The sequence below is a fragment of the Verruconis gallopava genome (genome assembly GCF_000836295.1).
Source record: "Verruconis gallopava strain CBS 43764 unplaced genomic scaffold supercont1.17, whole genome shotgun sequence".
Classification (NCBI taxonomy): Eukaryota; Fungi; Ascomycota; class Dothideomycetes; order Venturiales; family Sympoventuriaceae; genus Verruconis; species Verruconis gallopava.
The window spans coordinates 304,623-319,873 of NW_015622153.1; the positions used below are offsets into that span (position 1 = coordinate 304,623).

A 15,251-nucleotide genomic window follows, 5' to 3' on the forward strand; every position below is an offset into this window, starting at 1 on the left:
GTGAGATCACTCCGCCATCTGCCATCCAATCACGACGTGCGGCGACGGAGACCGGCATGCTCCGCTCTCTCCAAGTCAAGACCTCCATAAACAGTGCAGAAAGGTCAAAAGAACGCTTGCCCGTCTCTCATGGATGCCCAACGGCCTAGTTTCTGTCCTCCTTTTATCGATTGCGGTTGAAAAGAACTGTCGCTTGCGGGTGCTTCGCCCCCGTCGCTAGCTTTGGTCTTATCTTCGCTCACACTGCCAGTGCTGAACATGGCACACACCCAACAGGTCGGCTACGACAGCCACCTTGAAAGCATTAGAGAGCGAGAATATCCCATGTTGAAAGGTGGGGCTGCACACTGAGAGCGGGCATGGAATATGTTACTCACGACAGCAAAATCGCAGACGTAACGTATCTCGATCATGGAGGCACTACCCTGTACGCGAAGTCAACCATCGAACGCTTCTCGGCAGATATGGTTGGAAACCTTTACGGCAACCCACATTCGGCGTCTGCGGCTTCCCAGAATGCGTCAAAGCGAATTGAAGACGCACGGCTCCGTTTGCTAGGCCTGTTTAATGCCAGCCCGGACGACTTCGAGGTCGTATTTGTGGCCAACGCAACGGCTGGAATCAAGCTTGTTATGGACGCTTTGCGGGACAGCAGCGAAGGATATTGGCTGGGCTACCACATCGACTCTCACACTAGTTTGGTAGGCATGCGGGAAGTGGCGAACCGCTATCTGTGCTTTGGATCAGACGAGGATGTGGAGCATTGGCTGCAGGACGACAACGACCAGGAGCGGTCTGAGTACCAAGTCCTTGCCTATCCAGCGCAATCCAACATGAATGGACGGCGGCTACCACTGGAGTGGTGTGCACGAGCTCGGAGGAAGAAGTCTACGTACTCTCTGCTCGACGCCGCGGCGTACGTCTCGACCACACCACTGGACCTTAGCGATGCGACTGCAGCGCCAGACTTCACGGTCATGAGTTTGTACAAAATATTCGGCTTTCCAGACTTGGGTGCCCTCATCGTTCGCAAGGCCGCTTCTGAGATCTTCCAGAACAGGAAATACTTTGGCGGCGGGACGGTGGACATGGTTTTGTGCCTGAAAGAGCAGTGGCATGCGAAGAAGGCCGAGTGCTTGTACGAGCAGCTCGAGGATGGCACGCTTCCCATACACAGCATCATCGCGTTGCATTCTGCCATGGACGTGCATCAAGAGCTGTTCGGGTCGCTACGGTGCGTTTCTGAGCACTGCGCGCTTTTGGCGAAAACGCTCTACGACAAGCTTGCATCGCTTCGTCACGGAAATGGACGGCCGGTCTGTCACGTGTATAAAGGCGCGACGAGCGATTATGCCGACGCGCGAACTCAAGGACCGATCGTTGCGTTCAACATCATGAACGTGCATGGCGGCTGGGTGCCTAACTCGGAGGTCGAAAAACTGGCTGCCGTTCGAAACATTCAATTGCGCACCGGCGGACTGTGCAATCCAGGTGGAATAGCGTCGTCGTTGCAGTTGGAACCGTGGGAGATGAAACGAAACTTTTCCGCCGGACAACGTTGCGGGCAAGAAGGCGATGTCATGCACGGCAAACCCACAGGAATGATACGCCTGAGCTTGGGTGCCATGAGCACGATGCGGGACGTGCAAAGGTTTGTGGATTTCATGGAGGAGTTTTTTGTAGAACAACATGTCCCGATCCTCGAGTTTCCGCCTAGTCCTTCACGCGAGGAAGACCGTTGGTACGTCGAAAGTCTTACCGTGTTTCCAATCAAGAGCTGTGCGGGATATAGGATACCACCTCGCATCCCTTGGCATGTACACCCAACAGGCCTCGCCTGGGATCGAGAGTGGTGCCTTGTTCGACCGGGGACTGGCACTGCTCTTAGTCAAAAGCGTTACCCACGTATGGCACTCATCAAGCCGAGGATCGACTTGGAGCAGGGTGTCATGCACGTGAGCTTTGCGGACAGCGAGGCTGGCATTCGACCGATCATGATTCCTCTATCAGATGACCCGGGTTATTTCTCCTCAGAGCATGGGCTTAAAGTACGAAATGCGAAGGTCTGCGGGGATACCGTAGCCGCCCGCACGTACCAGTCACCTGCCATCACGCAATTCTTTACGGAAGCATTAGGGGTGGCTTGCCAATTAGCTCGTTTTCCGCCGAACGGACTCTCAAGGTACGCTAAAGCTCATCGGCAGGCTTTTCAACGACGGGACGACCCAGCAGTGCATCTTCATCATGACCAACATCATATCCCCGGCAGCTTTCCCGTTGACGAGCAACGCGTGGCTGTCGATATCCCTACCCATCCCATCTTGCTATCAAATGAGAGTCCGATCTTGATGATCTCGCGATCAAGCCTCAACTGCCTCAACGAGCAGATCAAGGCAAACGGCGGCAGGGCCGTGCATGCGGAGGCCTTCCGTGCAAACATTGTCGTTGCAGAATATCATAGAAGCAGCGCATATGGCTACTTCCAGTCCCCCTACGAAGAAGACTTTTGGAAATTTGTCAAGATAGGGGGTCAATATTTCGAGATGTTGGGCTCGTGTACGCGCTGTCAGATGGTGTGTGTCAATCAAGAGACGGGAGAGCGGGCGTCGGAACCCTTCAGCACTCTCGCGAAGACCAGAAGATTTGACGGGAAAGTGTATTTTGGTCAGCACGCTTGCCATGTGCAGACCGCGCACGACCGTACACCCGAGGCACAGGCTCCAACCATCATGGTAGGCGCGCAGGTGGTGCCTTTTGAGGGCGCTGATGAGCTAGCCGCTCTGTCTACGGGCTGATTCTAGGCACTGAGCTTCGCATCTACTTCGTGATTCAGGTCTTACTCAAACCTCCGCCTCGCAAGGTGCAGCACGGCACCGTGCTGGTCGTGTTTGTACATAGAAATTTGAAGGTCTTTTGTCGTGGCACTACGACGCTTAAGGAATGACGACGTCCCCCAAGGACGAATCCTACAGCGGCATTCGTCGGATGCGAAAGCACTGAAGCGCCATGTGATCGCATGTCGATTTTTGCCGCACTGATGGATACGCATATGACGTGTACAAGCACAATGTAAAAGAGATGGTCAGCATTTCGAGTCTACAACGAACATCAGCCAGTTGGCCTGCATTTCTCCGTGCTCCAACCTGCTCAGTGTGATTCGTTTTTTATCTTGTGCGTCCTCTAAGCCTTCCAATACTTCCATGCATATGATGCTGCTCCTCTCGACGACATGGAAGAGTTGTGATTGGTGTCTAAGAAGGTCGATATAGCGCCGGGTGGTGTAATTTAAGGTTGGCGATCTAGCTCGACTAGGACAAGGCTAACGTAGCGCCGGGTCTTGATGGCCATTTGACAGCTTTAGGCGCCTGGAACCACGAATACCACAAACCCTACGTACCCGCGAACAGCGAAGTAGCTCCAATGGCCCTGACCAGTAGATGCTCAAAGTGCCAGGAATACATCGTGTGCGGGCCGGCGCGACGCCAGCTTCAAGGAAGCGCTCCCTCGAAGTCGATGTGGTACAGGCACGGTAGAGGCCAGCGGTCAGCCACTCTGCCTCTTGAGCGTGACGCTGTTTACGGGTTTCTTTTTATTTCTTTTCCAAATCCCAAGTACGAATACAGAGAGCAAGCGCGCGCACAAGCACACACGCACGCACGGAAATCTGATTTCTCGAATCTCGGAGTCCAAGAAACCAAGTTTAGAAGTCTGGCTGCTTAGGAGCCTGAAGCTGAGCATAAAATGCGGGCTCAGGTCACGGTATCTTGCAAAGCAGACCCGGCTCACTTTTCTTTTTTCCTTCTTCTTCTCTCTCCACGATCTTTCCTCTTGCAGCCTAATTAGCTGCACTTTGCCTCCCGAGTCACAATCATCCTGCCCAGGCACTCCTCGTCGGCCTGGCCGTGCTTTGCGTCTTGACGCTGGCACTATCTGCGATCACGTCCAGCTGGAACTGGTTTACTTCACTTTGAGCTCGTTCTCGTCGACCGCGTGCTGATCTTGGCCATCCACATCTCGAATCGTATCCTTTTCCACCTCATTCTCCGCACACGATTCGACTGGGGGCCGGGTTTTGCAGACCTCCAATCCTGCCTGACATACACGTTACAGGCCCGTCACGGGGACAAGGCAGCCCGCCAGATCCAGATCCCTTCTCAGCCACTCCCAAAGCAAAGTCTTCCGGAACGTTGTCGACGCGGAAGGGCTGCAGTCGTCCACCCCACCCTTGTTTGGCTTGTCAGCTTCGTCAGACACCTGGTGCATCTGGCGTACAGACGAATCACACTCCCCGTTTCAGCCAAAAGCCCATTGCAAGAGCGAAAGGTCACAGAAGCGCAGAACGAAGTTCACAGGGCACGGCCTTGCAGTGCCTCCTTTGTCTGCTTCCGCGCTCCAATAGGCCTGCCAGCCGAGCTCCAGCCCTTAGCGTCTCCGCATTGGGACTAGGGGCGCCTAAGGTGCATTTCTGAGCTGTTCTTAGCAGATTTGCGGCCATAATACATCTTCGAGCCTTTCCTGCCGCCCTTTCGAAGCGCCGGGTTTTGTTCGTTACCTGCTTATAGCGTCGCTGGCCGTTCCCAACCCGGCTGCGAAATCTGTCTTGTTCGCGTCTCTCAGCGTGCAGCTCGACTTGGACTCTTTGCCTTGGTCTCGCTCCCAAGCGGCGGCTAATTAGGTACGTTTAAAGGTCATTTAGCTGCCATTAACCCGCTCTGTCGGGTCGCTTCCCATGATTTATTGCTTTGTCCATTACCTTCCTTCACTCACACGTCTCCAGGCTGTCAAGACCTCACTCGCCTTCTCCAGAGTGACCTTGAAGCTCATCAAGTTTCAAGGTCTTCGTCGGCCTTAATCATGACAACCACAAAGCCGCAGCTGTCGGCCTTGAAGACGCCGTTGTCAGCCTCGTTTCCTTCCGAGATGCGCAGCCCATGTGTTGGCACGCCAACGTTTATAAAGCAGGAGGAGAACCAAAAAACACCCATTACACCTCCAGCAGCATATCTAGACTTCCTCTCAAAGCTCTCACCGACTCTTCTGAGCCCGCTATCTGCTTCCAACACCCGGTTCAGTTTCAATGAGAAACCGACACTCTCCTCCCAATCCTCCACGGAGTCAATCGTCACTACGGCATCGTCGGCATCTTTCACATCCACTGCGCAAGCGGATTCTTCAAAACCGTCTTCGCCACGATCGAAAAGCTCAAGGTCAAGCAGCCTATCCTCAGCCTCGTCAGAGACGACGAGAAGGAAGCGACCAGAGCCAATCTCGGCCCCAACAGGCAGAGTCATTCCACCTCCATCACCATTCACGCGTCCTGTATCGGCACGAACCCCACGGCGGCTACATATTCCCCAAAGTCCGTACTCACCTGGGAATGCACGGTCGCCTCTTAGCGCGTCCTCGTTGTACTCTCCGTATAGCGCCGCCTGGTCACCACGGGACTCAACTGACGCTGACAAGAGCCGTACAACGCACATGAGCGTCCGCCAGGTTGTGACGAGGACTATCACACACTATTCGCGCACGCCCATTGTAGAGCCAGTTCCGCCAAGCAAGAAGCGAAAGGTCGAAGCAACCGATGAATCTTCATAGCACCTTACGTATTGATCCAAAACACCCAATCATCTCGACATTGCACCCCAGTGTCGTTCGACCCCCACGACACCTTCACGATCCTGGAGATGTGAAAGTTATCCTAAGTGACTCACCGAAGTCTTTGTCAACTGTATGTTGTCTCATTTGTATCGCATTGCCTCTCCTTAGACTAGGACGAGACCTGAAACCGATATTACTCGGGAATGACTTGATGACTATTGGATGAACGGGCTGAAAAAGCAGTGGTCTTGATCTCATTTCGAACGTCATGTACTTGATTTCAGGCCGCGGCTTTTGCGATGCCAACATTATACTATTAATACATGGATCAAGAGATCAATTGCGCATTTGCGTACCTTTTTTTTTTTAATTTCTGCATGGAGTTATGTGGAGCCCATGATTGCTCTATATCCGGTTCAACTCTTGTCTGGATAAACCACTTATGGTGTTGTTCCTGTTTTCACGCCTTTTAGTCTGTCCTTTGTTTTGCAAAGCACACCGACAGTCTTGCGGCGTGACTGATGCACATGACTAGTTAGCACCAAGCTTTCTGTGCACGCCGTGCTGTACTATGCCGTCTCAGCACATGCAGTCACAGATCAGGTACTAGGTTCAATAGTTCCATGCTGCATGAAGCAGCCTTGCCAATAATCCAACCATCTCAAGAAACGGCTCCTCCTCCGCTGGGCCTCGCAAGGAATTGTTTACATCATGTGCTATCTCAAGCATCCAATATCTCGCCGAGGTACTCCTGCCCACTGTCCTCTCCTCTCCTTAGTCTGCCGATTGAGCAGCCAAAATGATTCACCAGTCCTCACGAGTGCAAATCACGCTAATTTGCGGACAATCGATAAAATTAGGAGCTAGTAGACAACGTTTATCCCAGCACTGGGGATCACCCTCTCCCGTTCCCCGGTACCCAATAGCGAGCCGCGACTCGCTACGCGCTAATGCACTTAAGCGCTGAGGCTAAGTGCGGGTTTGAGATTGAAGGGCACGCTGGGGCGAATCAAAGCCCCCAGGTGAGATGTCGTCTTCTCTTGGGGCGTGATGGATGGTTCGTGAGGTTGTCTGGCAAAGTCTGAGACATGCGTCGCCCTTTCTTGAGAAGGTGAAACGGGAGATGCTGATGCAAGTCGGAAGAATGATTGCGGCTGATGAAGCACGAAGTGAGGCACAGAGTCATACTTGCGTTCCTGCATCATGAGCTCCGGTGGCAGTTCTGGATGGCTCGTGAAATGTGGAAATGAAGAGCAGATGAGACTTCGCTTGGCTGTGGTCTGTTCTGCGGAAGCTTTGCAGATATCCACTCTCAACCATGTCGAACTGGCATGATCTAAGTTAAGCGGTAGATCTCGCGGATGATGCGAGACTTGTTGGAGATGAGCAGGAGCGTGACGGGTTACGAAAGCTACCAAGACGAGACCTTTTTTTATTTCGACTAGGAGAAGAGAGATTCAATATTTCGACCTTTCGGCCGGTAAGAAGGGGTAGGTGGGCACGAGGCCCCCTTGCTGTCCCATGATCTATCCAGTACATAGCCAGAAACATGAAAGGCTCAGTTGATCCGCTCGGCTTCGTCGAGCAATAATTGTACATCAAATCCTACGTCGCCGTTGCTGAACATCTCCATGAGTCTTTTCCTTGCTTGGCTCTCTTGGCCCTGCAAGCCATAGAACTTCTGCAGGCACATCATCAACCATTTTGCCTCGTCCACACTGACACCTCGGTTCTCCGTGACGACTCCTTGGCCTAGCACGACACCTTTGTCCTGCAGTAGCTCCTCATGCAAGGATATTGTTGTGTGAGGTGTCGCGAATTCACCCCGCAGCTTGTACTCTGCCAGATGAGTGAACAATATGTTGACAGTATGAGTGTGAGGCCAGGTAAACTGCAAAAAGTGTATCTCCGCACCCTCCTCTTCTCGCGGCAATGGTAAGATGAACTGGGGGTGTTTCTTCGCGTTCAAAGCGATGTGCGCATACGTTTCTTGCGGTATGATGAAGTGTAGCGACTGTGGGTTCGATGCATGCCGGATGCGCCAAATGTACTCTATCTCTGTTGGTGGCAATTCTCTCGTCTTCGCAACATCGAGAAACGACGAGAGTGTCTTGATGCCTGGTGGTGATAACGCCGCGTCTGCATTTTGGCCCACAGGCTTGGGAGGAGGAGGAGGAGGAGGAGGAGGAGGCCTTGCAAATCCAGTCTCTTTTCCGATGGCCGAAGTCACCTTGCTCTTGCCATCAAATTCGAGAGGGCCAGTTGCGCCGGGTACTACGGCTTCCTTCCGCAATTTCTCGATTTTGTCCTTGTAGGCCTCTTGAAGATCGCTAACACTTTTGTGGCCTTGCCTGCATGACTTTATCAGTTTCCGAAGTCATAGGTTTCGATCCCAGATGGCTCCTCACTCTTTAGCCTTCCTATCTAACTTGTCCTTGTACCTGTCGATGACTCGTTCCTGAACTCCGTGGTTTGCGAAGTACCGTACATCATGGACGCGCGCCCATCTCCTCTGTGCTTGTCTGTATGCTGATGGATTTGGCCCGCATAATCGCCGGGCGAGAAATGTTCGGAGCGATGACATTGTGTGATATGCGCTCGCTCAGACGCTCGAAACGAAAGTTCGCTAGCCGCGTCCGAAACACGTCACGTGCATGCCCAAATAGGTAACCATTTGTCGACCTCCGCACAAGTTCAACCGTAGGGGCTGCTTTGCTGATCAGCAATGATCCGACGTTCTATTAGTCTTCATTATGCACCCGGATGTCATCGATTAAAGATACTATATTGGGAGTGCTCAAGAACATGTACAACAGAATTTTGCTAGAAGATGTAGGGTCAACGGTGCTCTGGAAGCGTATTCCTTCACCACAGGTATTCAGAAAATATTAGGCTTAACAGTCATGTCATCCGCTTAGCCATTTCTCGCCTGTGAGTCGCTCATATGCCTCTACATATCCAGCTCTCGTTCGTGCCACTACTTCCTCTGGCATGCTTATGTCGTTCTTCCCTTTCAATCCATTGCTGGTCAACCAGTCTCGTAAATACTGCTTGTCGAGTGACTCTTGACTGCGGCCCGCTTGATACTTGGCTGCACTCCAGAAACGACTACTGTCTGGAGTCAATACCTCGTCAACAAGAACGATTGTTGGAGGTAAAGTCGATTCGTCCAGCCCAAATTCAAATTTAGTGTCCGCAATAATGATGCCCCTATCCGCGGCATAATCACGGGCAGCTGTATACAAATCAAGTGACAGCCTTTCTACTCGGTCCGCGATGTCTTTCCCAACAATGGTTGCAGCTGTAAAAAGGTCAGTCTATCGAATGGCCCAAATATTCTTGAAGCGCACCTTTCTCAGGGCTGATATTTTCGTCATGCTCTCCTTGTTCAGCCTTTGTGCTCGGGGTCCAGATTGGTGTCATTAGCTTTTGGCTCTCAACCAACCCCGCCGGCATGGCAATGCCGTGGACTGTACCATGCTTTTTGTACTCAGTCCAAGCGCTGCCAGTGATGTAGCCCCGCACGATGGACTCAAGAGGAATGACTTTCAGCTTGCGCACTTGCATGCTTCGGCCAAGATACTGTTTTGCAAACTCGCTTCCTGCAAGCTTAGGTGGGAGCTCCAGAGTCAGAAAATGTGTTTTCAACGAAGGAATGGCTTTTGTGAGGACATCGAACCAGTGCGCGGAGAGCTTGGTCAACAAGGCGCCCTTATCTGGGATTCCATTCTTCAAGATCACATCGTATGCAGAAATACGGTCAGTTGCAATGAAAAGCAGAGTTGCTTCATCGACTTCGTATAAATCTCGAACCTTGCCCTTCGCGATGGGCTTATACAGCGAAGACAGATCCGTTGTGGTGATTGAAGCAGACATTGTGGAAGACGAAAGCTTGAGGCGCTGTTTTGCTTTAGTGATGATGTAGAATGGCACTTAAATGAAGGCAGTCATGGGTTTCTTTCCTACGTAGGATATATGGCTGAGTGAGAGTAATTTTCACTCAGAGGATTTTGCTGCACGTCAGCGAAGAACTGATCATGGAGCAGAATTCGCCGATTTCGTACAGGTTGCTTCGAGCTCTAAGGTGTGACCTAAGCATGCCGGTCGAGCATGATTCGCAAGGTTACAGATAATGTCCTTGATTTCACAAGAATATTCCAATTTGCGATGAATTAAGGCATTGAGCAGAACTCAGGTTTAAAATCATGAAGGCCATGCCAAATAGGGTGCTGTAGTAGATCATCATGTTGACTCATTAACGGAGTCTAATGCTGACGGAATTAGGAAGGCCCAGCATGTAGAATTTCAGTCTGAGAAGAAGAATAGCTGGACTGTGTTTTAGCCAGGCTCTAGATGATATGCTTCGACTGATCAATGGCCCTTTTCTTGAAGCTCCATCTCAACCTGTTCGATCACAATTCTCCTTACTCCTGACAATCCTTCCGTTTTCGCAACATCTGTCACTCGCCTAGGCAACTGATCTAGACCTACGAATTCTTTAGGCAGAACAGTCTTGTTGAAATCAAAGCCTTGCTCGTCCTTCAAAGCCTCTTCCACTGCAGCAGAAAATTTTGCTGGGTGTGCCGTACATGCAACTACGGTAATTGTGCTTGGTGATGGAGAAGACTTCAATGCTGCGTTGACACCAATTGCACTATGCGGATCTAGCACGTAATGCTTTTGATCCGCATTCCAGCCATACACGGCCTTGATGGTCTCGAGGATTTGTTTGTCAGATACACGCTCAGACTCGAAATCCCGTTTCGCGGCATTTAAGACTGCAGGCTCCACGCTGAAGCCCCCATCAGCCTTCAAGTCTTCTAGCCAACTCTTGACTTTCTCGCCAGCAATCTTTTGCTTTTCTTCAATGGCGCCTTTGCCATAGACTTCAAATGCCAAGAACCACAACAATCTTTCGAAATTCGAGCTGACGAGAATGTCCATGGCAGGCGCAAGCGTCTCCTTTACGCCATCTTCGTGAGCCTCGACTCCGGGGTATCCGCCTGCAGCTTCTCTTCCGTGAACAGGCTTTTTCTCGTAATGCCCTGTTTTCCAGAATCTATAGAGGATGTCGTTTTCGTTTGTTGCGACAACTAGTTTCTCCACGGGCAGACCCATGCATTTTGCAAAGTAACCTGCCAGGATGTCACCAAAGTTTCCTGTTGGAACTACGAAACGCACGGCAGCTCCTTCGTTGAGCTTGCCAGATCGCTTTAACGAAAAATATGACGCGAAATAGTACGATATCTGTGCCAATATACGGGCCCAGTTAATGGAGTTTACTGCTGCTAAGCGATGCGTCTTGTTCATCTCTGCATCTCCAAATAAGGCTTTGACGAAGTCTTGACAATCGTCGAAAGTGCCTTCGACGGCCAAATTATGGACATTGGCATCGGTCACAGTAGTCATCTGCGCTTCCTGAATGGGACTTATTTTACCCTATATGTCGTTAGCTACAGCCAGGGCATAAGGACGGCCGGCATTCACCTTCGGATGCATGATGAACACAGACACCTAGAGGATGTTTAGTTAGAGAAAGCAATCTATTTTTTCCTCGACATACATCTTTCTTGCCTCTTAGCCCGTAGATTGCAGCGCTACCTGTATCTCCACTCGTCGCACCAATGACTGTAAGGTGCTCTCGGTCCTTTCCCGACTTGCCCTCGTTCCTCCGCACGAGGAAATATCTGGCTATATTAGAGTCATCCGGCATATCAAGAATGGCAACTTAGCATACTCAAACAAATTCCCCAAAAACTGCAAGGCAACATCCTTGAAAGCGAAGGTTGGTCCATGAAATAGCTCTAACAAGTACAGGTTGCGACTTTGATCTAAAGTCACGGTGGGTGTAACATCTGGGGCTCTGAATGTCGAGTAGGACTTCTCGACAATCTTTCGAAGATCATTGCGAGGAATCTCCGACTCTGAAATATAACAGGAGAATATCCTGACAGCCAGATCTTGGAAAGAAAGATTTTCGAGCTCACTGAGATCCTCGGCGCTCAACAATGGTATTGCCTGGGGGATGAACAGGCCTAGGAAGTTCCCAGTAAGATTTTATCTTTGCGAGACATCAGCATGTATTAACTCACCGCCATCCTGCGCAAGACCCTTCAATACTACCTCTTCAAAACCAAGACCATAGGAACCTCCTCTAGTTTCGCGTAAGCGCTCTGTCGGGCAAGTTATGAGCTAGCCGGTTATACCTGGTGGAAAGGTATGATTGCGAAGATGATGCCATTGAGCCCTGTCTTCTATCTGAAAGTGCTCTCCGATAGACGCTTGAAACACTATTGAGCCAGAATGTATGGTCCTGGCCCCAAGGCAGAATTCGGTGAGTCAAATAAGTATGATGATCCACGTGGATTCAACGCCATATCCATAAGGCTATTAAGGGACCAGAACTTTTTTCTGCACTCATCGTGCGACATCGGAGCATATCGGATTAATTTCATCATTGAGCAGAGAAAGGCAATCTTGGCTGAACCTTGAGCACTCGCCATATAGAAAGGCTTTGCTAATGCCGAAACAGACTTTCTTGTTCCCATTCTCGCTGGATAGCTTTAAATACCGTGATGGCATCTGCAAGCCCCACCCCAATCACTATAATTACCGGCTTTCTTGGGTCTGGCAAGACTACCTTGATACTGAATCTTATTCCGCAGCTGCCGAAGAACTATCGCCTTGCATTGATCAAAAATGAGTTTGGTGATGTGGCGGTAGACTCACAGCTGGCCTCTGCACAAGCCATATCTGGCGTGAGGGAGCTGTTGAATGGTTGCATCTGCTGCAATCTTGTGGGATCTCTAGGAGATGCTCTTGAGCAACTCCGAGCAGAGCAAAAGCCGGATCGTATCGTTATTGAGACAAGTGGCAGCGCATTTCCTGCAACCTTGGCTATGGAAGTCAACAGGATAGCAAAAGAGACGAAGCACTACGTCCTGGACGGTGTGATTTCTGTCATTGATGTCGAAAACTGGAAAGGATATGACGACACGTCTATGACAGCGAAACTGCAAGCTAGCTATACGGATCTGCTGGTGCTGAATAAATGGGAGCATGTGAGTGAGAGACAACTTGAAGACTGCATAGATCGTATCTTAGATCTAGAGCTTGATGTTCCTACACCACGTGTGCAGTCGGACAAGGGCTGGGTAGACAAAACGGTTTTGTTAGGGTTGGACGCGAAATTGGCCCGGAGCGAGAAAAAGATGGCCAAAAGTGGACATAAACACAATCATGATCACAACGATCAGCATTCAAGCGAGGTCGAAGTCCTCTCCGTTACGTTGTCTTCGAATGACCCCGCAAACGGAATCGATATTGAACGGCTCACGGATTTGCTGAAAGCCGCCCCCAAAGATGAGGTCTACCGAATGAAGGGAATTCTTTACAGCCTCAAAGCGCCCAGATCATCAACGGGCGAGTCTGCACCATCCCCACCGAATGAAGGATTTCCGGGAAGATATATCCTAAATTGGGCCTTTGGCCGATGGACATTTGGCGCTGTCCCCATGATGGATTCAGCGCAGGCAACTCCATTAGCATCTGAACAGGACACACCGATAGCCTCTGAAAGTGCGACACCGACATTGGGTGGAGGAGAACCTATAGCACGAATGACGATCGTTACAGCTAGAGGAGAGTCTATGAAATGGCAAAAGAAGATTGAGACTGAAGGTCTGATTGCGGCTGCCGTAAACCCCCAGACCTCCTTGCTCCAGGCGAAGAGAGTATCGTGAATGTGAGATTCGCGTGAAGGTGGGAATCATCTCAAATTTATTTGATAACGAAAGCGGTATGGCTATCTCAAAAAAGACAAGTAAATCAGTCGCAGAGGTCATGATTACTATCGACACTTGCGCAGCTAATCTGGAGGAGTCGAAGGAATTCCTATGGGGCGTTGTGAGATAACTGCCTCAACTGTTTAGCGATAATCGGGATAGCACGCCATCTTGCTCGCATAGTGATCACGCCCATTTTGGCTTCGAGCCTAAAATCTTCTCAGCAATTGATGCTGGATGCACTTGCTTGCCCTCCTCTTCCGCTAGACGCAACGAAATCTGAGCAAAAGCGTTGACCAGCTCTTCGTTCGAAATATGTAGCAGGGCCGCAAGCTAAGTCATGTCAGTCGCAAGCTCAAAACAAATTTAAGAGGAAAGAGAAAAAAATGAAGAGAGAGAGGAAAAAGAGAGAGAGAAATCTACCTCTTCTTTCGACCAGTTCTTATCCGGCTGTTCCCACCAATTTTCGTCTTTCTGGGCATCTTCTCTACCATCAGCTTTGCTTTTTTTCTTACCAGTAGATCCACTCTCTTGACCTGCGTTCGTGTCGGTACCATTATGTATCCCTTTGTCTTTTTTGTCCCGATCGTTGCTCCTCTCTCCACCGTTCTGATTAGCATCAGATTTCTCATCCCGCTGCTGCTTCGCCTTCTTTGCTGCCAGAGCTTCAGAGTGTCGTGCGTCGAAATCTGCTGGTTTGATTTGCTTAAATCGCTGTTTAACTTGGGCCACGTTCTTACCCAAGTCTGCGGCAATTGCTTTCCATGCCATATCATGAAGCTTGTGCTCGATCAAAGCTTGATCTTGAGCTTCAGTGAAATCGCTCTTCTCAACGTTGTTATCGTTATTCGTCTTTCCGTTGCCATCTTTGTACGTCTTTCTGTCGTCATCTTTGTTCGTCTTTTCGTTGTCATCTTTGTTAGCCTTTCCGTTGTCGTCTTTGTTCCCTTTTACATTGTCTCCGCCGCCACTTGAGTTTCCCGAGGCCTTATTGTCCGATCTATTCTTGTTTCCCTTTGTTGCGCCACGTTTCGCGCCTTTTCGCTTCTGCTTGAGGAGTGCATATTTAGCCAGAAACTCTGGACTCGGCAATTCATTATTCACAATGTTGATCGTACCCGGAAGTCGCATGTTTGCATGACGTGGACCGGAACGGAATCAACCTTGATTGAGCTAGAAGCGATTGTGCAGCGTGGTGACTGGCAAAATGAACAGATGTTGGAGTTTTGATGGTTGCTATGAGAAGTAGAAGCTACGTACCTTTCGAACCGACTCTTGCGAACGTATCTCTTTCACTTTCGCGCTTATATCTCTCGGCATGAACAAATCGTCGAGGATACCTTGAAGCTTGGTGGACATTCCTTCGGTTTCCTTTCTCATCCTTACGTTTACTAGTGACGGAGTATTGACTCTCGAAACAAGCTGGAGGTTTCGTGTTCATGTGTCGTCGCTAAGACGACGGCCATTTCAGAAATTGATAAGAACTCTATAAATTCACAACGCAAGCATCCGCAGATGTATGCATTCACCGGCCCTTATCGCACAATCTGTGGCAAGGAAGAAAGCTGCATATGTCAAGTCGGTAGAACAAAGAAGAAGTACAATGCCATGGATGGGAAGCATATATAAGCATAGCCTGCTATTCTTTCAGCTGGCAGAAACTGGAAGAGACACTGGTGTAAGAGACGAATACACGTTGGGAAGACCTCGGGATAGGCCTCTTTTTCCTCCTTACGTAGCACGCCCTATTCAAAGCGCATTCCCATGAGTAATATCAAATCGTTTCCTCTGATTTGCTAAAAAGTGTTCTGCAAGAGATTCTTCCTTGTTAGGGGCCGACACAATGCAGCCAAATCCTGTGGCCATCAA

The 15,251-nt window shown here is 50.2% G+C and overlaps 7 protein-coding genes across 7 annotated transcripts; 3 read left to right on the forward strand and 4 right to left on the reverse strand.

Moving 5' to 3' along the window:
- The first annotated feature begins 87 nt into the window (after nucleotides 1-87).
- On the forward strand, nucleotides 88-3,188 carry PV09_05513 (uncharacterized protein). The gene is made up of 2 exons (XM_016359032.1): nucleotides 88-334; nucleotides 394-3,188. The coding sequence occupies exons 1-2, from the start codon at nucleotides 259-261 to the stop codon at nucleotides 2,793-2,795; spliced, it is 2,478 nt and encodes an 825-aa protein (XP_016213171.1). The 5' UTR covers nucleotides 88-258; the 3' UTR covers nucleotides 2,796-3,188.
- A 1,215-nt stretch (nucleotides 3,189-4,403) lies between these two features.
- On the forward strand, nucleotides 4,404-6,211 carry PV09_05514 (uncharacterized protein). The gene is made up of 2 exons (XM_016359033.1): nucleotides 4,404-4,675; nucleotides 4,778-6,211. Exon 2 carries the CDS (start codon nucleotides 4,855-4,857, stop codon nucleotides 5,593-5,595), a length of 741 nt encoding a protein of 246 aa, XP_016213172.1. The 5' UTR covers nucleotides 4,404-4,675; nucleotides 4,778-4,854; the 3' UTR covers nucleotides 5,596-6,211.
- Nucleotides 6,212-7,010: 799 nt separating this feature from the next.
- Nucleotides 7,011-8,186, reverse strand: PV09_05515 (uncharacterized protein). The gene is made up of 2 exons (XM_016359034.1): nucleotides 8,007-8,186; nucleotides 7,011-7,949 (listed from the first exon to the last, which is right to left on the reverse strand). Exons 1-2 carry the CDS (start codon nucleotides 8,180-8,182, stop codon nucleotides 7,157-7,159), a joined length of 969 nt encoding a protein of 322 aa, XP_016213173.1. The 5' UTR covers nucleotides 8,183-8,186; the 3' UTR covers nucleotides 7,011-7,156.
- A 318-nt stretch (nucleotides 8,187-8,504) lies between these two features.
- PV09_05516 (phosphoribosylaminoimidazolesuccinocarboxamide synthase) lies at nucleotides 8,505-9,474 on the reverse strand (the record flags this gene model as incomplete). The annotated part of the gene is made up of 2 exons (XM_016359035.1): nucleotides 8,505-8,899; nucleotides 8,949-9,474. 2 exons carry the CDS (start codon nucleotides 9,472-9,474, stop codon nucleotides 8,505-8,507), a joined length of 921 nt encoding a protein of 306 aa, XP_016213174.1.
- A 495-nt stretch (nucleotides 9,475-9,969) lies between these two features.
- PV09_05517 (threonine synthase) lies at nucleotides 9,970-11,839 on the reverse strand (the record flags this gene model as incomplete). The annotated part of the gene is made up of 6 exons (XM_016359036.1): nucleotides 9,970-11,037; nucleotides 11,086-11,112; nucleotides 11,162-11,285; nucleotides 11,336-11,633; nucleotides 11,691-11,752; nucleotides 11,805-11,839. The coding sequence occupies 6 exons, from the start codon at nucleotides 11,837-11,839 to the stop codon at nucleotides 9,970-9,972; spliced, it is 1,614 nt and encodes a 537-aa protein (XP_016213175.1).
- Nucleotides 11,840-12,087: 248 nt separating this feature from the next.
- Nucleotides 12,088-13,848, forward strand: PV09_05518 (uncharacterized protein). The gene has a single exon (XM_016359037.1). It carries the CDS (start codon nucleotides 12,174-12,176, stop codon nucleotides 13,338-13,340), a length of 1,167 nt encoding a protein of 388 aa, XP_016213176.1. The 5' UTR covers nucleotides 12,088-12,173; the 3' UTR covers nucleotides 13,341-13,848.
- Nucleotides 13,569-14,513, reverse strand: PV09_05519 (uncharacterized protein; the record flags this gene model as incomplete). Its single annotated transcript, XM_016359038.1, has 2 exons — nucleotides 13,569-13,715; nucleotides 13,806-14,513. The coding sequence occupies 2 exons, from the start codon at nucleotides 14,511-14,513 to the stop codon at nucleotides 13,569-13,571; spliced, it is 855 nt and encodes a 284-aa protein (XP_016213177.1).
- Between the last annotated feature and the right edge of the window lie 738 nt (nucleotides 14,514-15,251).